The sequence below is a fragment of the Nematolebias whitei genome, chromosome 1 (assembly GCF_014905685.2).
Source record: "Nematolebias whitei isolate Nwh7 chromosome 1, NemWhi1, whole genome shotgun sequence".
Lineage (NCBI taxonomy): Eukaryota > Metazoa > Chordata > Actinopteri > Cyprinodontiformes > Rivulidae > Nematolebias > Nematolebias whitei.
This window is the reverse complement of record NC_056498.1, coordinates 80,057,829-80,061,289: the sequence shown is the minus strand read 5'-3', so window position 1 is coordinate 80,061,289 and position 3,461 is coordinate 80,057,829. Positions and strand designations below refer to the sequence as shown.

General features: G+C 37.9%; 1 protein-coding gene across 1 annotated transcript in view; it reads right to left on the bottom strand.

The window, feature by feature from the left end:
* Positions 1–3,053, bottom strand: part of LOC119420358 (serine/threonine-protein kinase VRK1) — a 33,118-nt gene extending 30,065 nt beyond the window's left edge. Inside the window, exons 1-3 of the mRNA XM_037687743.1 lie at positions 3,022–3,053; positions 1,019–1,159; positions 803–858 (exon numbers count right to left, since the gene is read on the bottom strand). Coding sequence (XP_037543671.1) covers positions 803–858; positions 1,019–1,148 — 186 coding nt within the window. The 5' untranslated portion in view covers positions 1,149–1,159; positions 3,022–3,053. The remainder of the gene's footprint in view (positions 1–802; positions 859–1,018; positions 1,160–3,021) is intronic.
* Positions 3,054–3,461: the final 408 nt, after the last annotated feature.

The window sequence follows — 3,461 nt, the reverse complement described above, 5'->3', positions numbered from 1 at the left end:
GATGGATGGATGGATGGATGGATGGATGGATGGATGGATGGATGGATTGGTGGATGGATGGATGGATTGGTGGATAGATGGACGGATGGATGGATCGATGGATGGCCCCTTAGCATCAAAGAACATGAGTCAGATCCTTTATTAATGTAACAGTACAAACCAGAGAACATGAGCTGCTGTCACAGCCACAAGTCGTGATGGACCTGATTTTACCCGAGCTACCTACCCCTCACGGTGCTCACTGTCCTCCACAACTTCCACTCTTCCTCTCTCTCACACATACACACCTTTCACAAATCTAGCTTCCCCTCCCCTTTCGAACCTGGACCAATAACCCTTTAAGGCACATATATTACAATATGTCTGATATAAGTTGTTAGAAATAAGTTACTCATATGATGCATGACTGTCCAGCTGGTGTCAGACCCATGTTAACTTATGAGTAAGTATGTACCGTAATAAAATTCTGTAGCTAGTACATTTTTGGTGGACATCAGCGCACAAAAACCTACACCATCGTATAAGCATGCTGGTAACTTATTCAAAACTTACTCCTAACTTATGCAACTTACACAAACATGTTTGCCTTTTTTCCCCCCATACATTAACATACGATGATGCTCTACACCACTGTGCAACTGCCCCTAAAAATATTTTGCTAACAGACAGAAAACAATAAATCCACTCAGACACAGGCAAAACATGTTTGCTTCCAGAAGCAGAACATTGTATTAAAAATATCACATGAGTGTAATGTTAATATGTTGCTTATTGTTGATGGACAGGCTGTAAAAATACTCACAACTTTAATGACAAAACCAGAGTCCTCTGGAACAGGTCTGTCTACGTCCTGGGAGGCTTTCAAATCATAAAAGATAAGAAGTTATGGACAAGAAACAAAGTTTTAACACATTCTGTTTCTATTACTCACTTATGTTTTTTTAAAAGGAACCAGAAGGAAATGTTTAAAATATAGTACTCTGATATCTATGTATTTATCTGATATGTGTGTATTTACCAAGATAAATGAGTCCACAGCCACCCTGACCCGTCAGTTTTCCCAGCCTCCATTTCTGCTTCTCAGTGTCCGTCAGGATGAAGCTTTCAGGGAGGGGTTTGGGTAAAGTTTTCTTTTTCGGTGGTGCCATAACTTCCGAGTCTATTTCCAAAAAATAAAACGAGATTTACAAGATACATCTTTCGTTTTTTTTTTTTCATACTTCTGTGGTAAAACGTAGGTACACTCTTTCACTTTGAAGGTTTTACATGTGAAATCATGATTAGTTCTCAGCAAGTACAGCCTACAATCATTAACAAGGAAAAAGAAATTCCATCAAGCCTTTATTTTCTGCAAATGCAGAGTTCCTACAAGGAGCTACAAGGAGCAGATGTCACAGAGATGCAGGACTTCAAGTACTTTGGGTCAATTGTCCAGGAAAATGGGGAGTGTGGTAATGAGGTGAAGAAGAGAATCCAGGCAGGATGGAGTGGATGGAGAAAAGACTCAGGAGTGAGTTGTGACAATACGGTGGCTATGTTGTATGGTCTGGAGACAGAGACATGGACAAAAAGACAGGAGAAAGAACTGGAAGTGGCAGCAATGAAGATGTTGACGTTCTCTTTAGGAGAGACAAAGATTAATAAGATTAGGAATGAGATCATCAGAGGTACAGCACAGGTTGAACAACTGGGAGATAAAGTTAGAGGACAGACTGAGACGGTTTGGACATGTCCAGAAGAGGGACAGTGGTTTGGACATGTCCATGGAGGTAGTTGAAATGTGGATGGAGGATGCAGAGGACGGAGTGAGATGGAGGAGGATGACTCACTGGAAAAGTGAATAACAAAAATGGATGGGCAGACATTATATATTACCTTACATCATTAGTTACATTATTTATACAGGTTAGTCTCATTGAGTCTTGAGGACGAGGAACAGACAACAATAGACAATCACATAAAATGAAAAGTAAATAGAGGAAATTATATAAGAATTAAACAAAAACAACTACATTATAAACCATGAAGTTAAAGTGAGTATATTACTCTTTGTATTAGTTTGTAACAGCTTAGATGGTAAATGGACTGTACTTATATAGCACCTTTCTATCTTATCAAGATACTCAAAGCTCTTTACAACAAAATCTGTGCCTCATTTACCCATTCATACAGCACTCTACTAGATCTATACAAAACTAATTGAACAAATACTTAAAGAGACTAATCAGAGTTTTATCACATTCATACACCGATGGGACACACATCGGAGGCAATGAGGGGTTCAGTGTTTTGTCCAGAGACATGTCAGCATGTGACTGCTGGTGGATTCCAACCCCCAACTCTTGCATTGGAGGACGACTGCTCTAACCACTCAGCCACAGCCGCCCTGTATGAAGTGGGTTATGTGTTGATGACTGATTGATTTTGATAATGAATGAAAAATCCTTAAGTGTAAGATCTGCAACCCAAGGAAAGAGCTTTAATAGGTGTGTATTTCTTCCTGCTCCTTTTGGACAAAAATATAATAATTATATATATATATATATACATATATATATATATATATATATATATATATATATAAGGTGGTGGTTGATGCCATGCTGCCTTCATCATCTTTTATTTTTGTTTGCAGTGCTATACAAATGATTACCAACAAATCAAAGACAAACTGTAGATTATAATAATGTACATAATAATTTAGTGATAGAGGGGAGAAAATGAATGTAAACAAAATGTTAAAGCTCCAGAGTTGCCCTCAGTCATCATCTCAACTTTCAGCTACTCTGAGACAACCCTGAGTTCTTAGACCAGAGACAGCTGTGGTCAGGTTGTTGTGACATGATAAAAATAAAAGATTCAAAATAAGCTGCCTAACTCTTACAGTAAGGTTAAAGTTGGATAAGAAGGAAAGTCCGCAGATAGCAGTGGTGCCATTTGTACTGAATAATAAACACTTGGACACCAGCTGTAAGACCCACAACAACAAGCAACAAAATAAAAACAAACATTGTAACTTACGGTAAAGTTTGTAACAACCTTCGAAAGCTGAAGAAGCCAGAAATTAATGAATCCCCTCTTTATAAATACACAAATAAAACGGTGTTTTAAAATCGTTTATCATTTAAATCGTCTGTTTTATAAAGATTTCCGTCCTGTAGGAACGGTTACCCAGCGCCATGAACAAAATAAATAAGCCCTTTTCACTTCCTAAAATTAACCCCGCCCACTACATCAAACAGCCAATCAAAATAAAGAAATGTTTGAACAACCAATAGCGTTTTGAGAATCAAAGGAGGCGGAACTAAGGAACAATCCTTGCACAATGCCAAGAGATGAGTCTTGTGACTCTGGTCATACTTCTCAGTTTTTATTCTCTACTCATCACTTTTGGTTTCCTTCTGAGGAAAAAATAAATCTGGCTGAAATTTTTGTTTTCGTTATTTGTTCAAATCCTACTA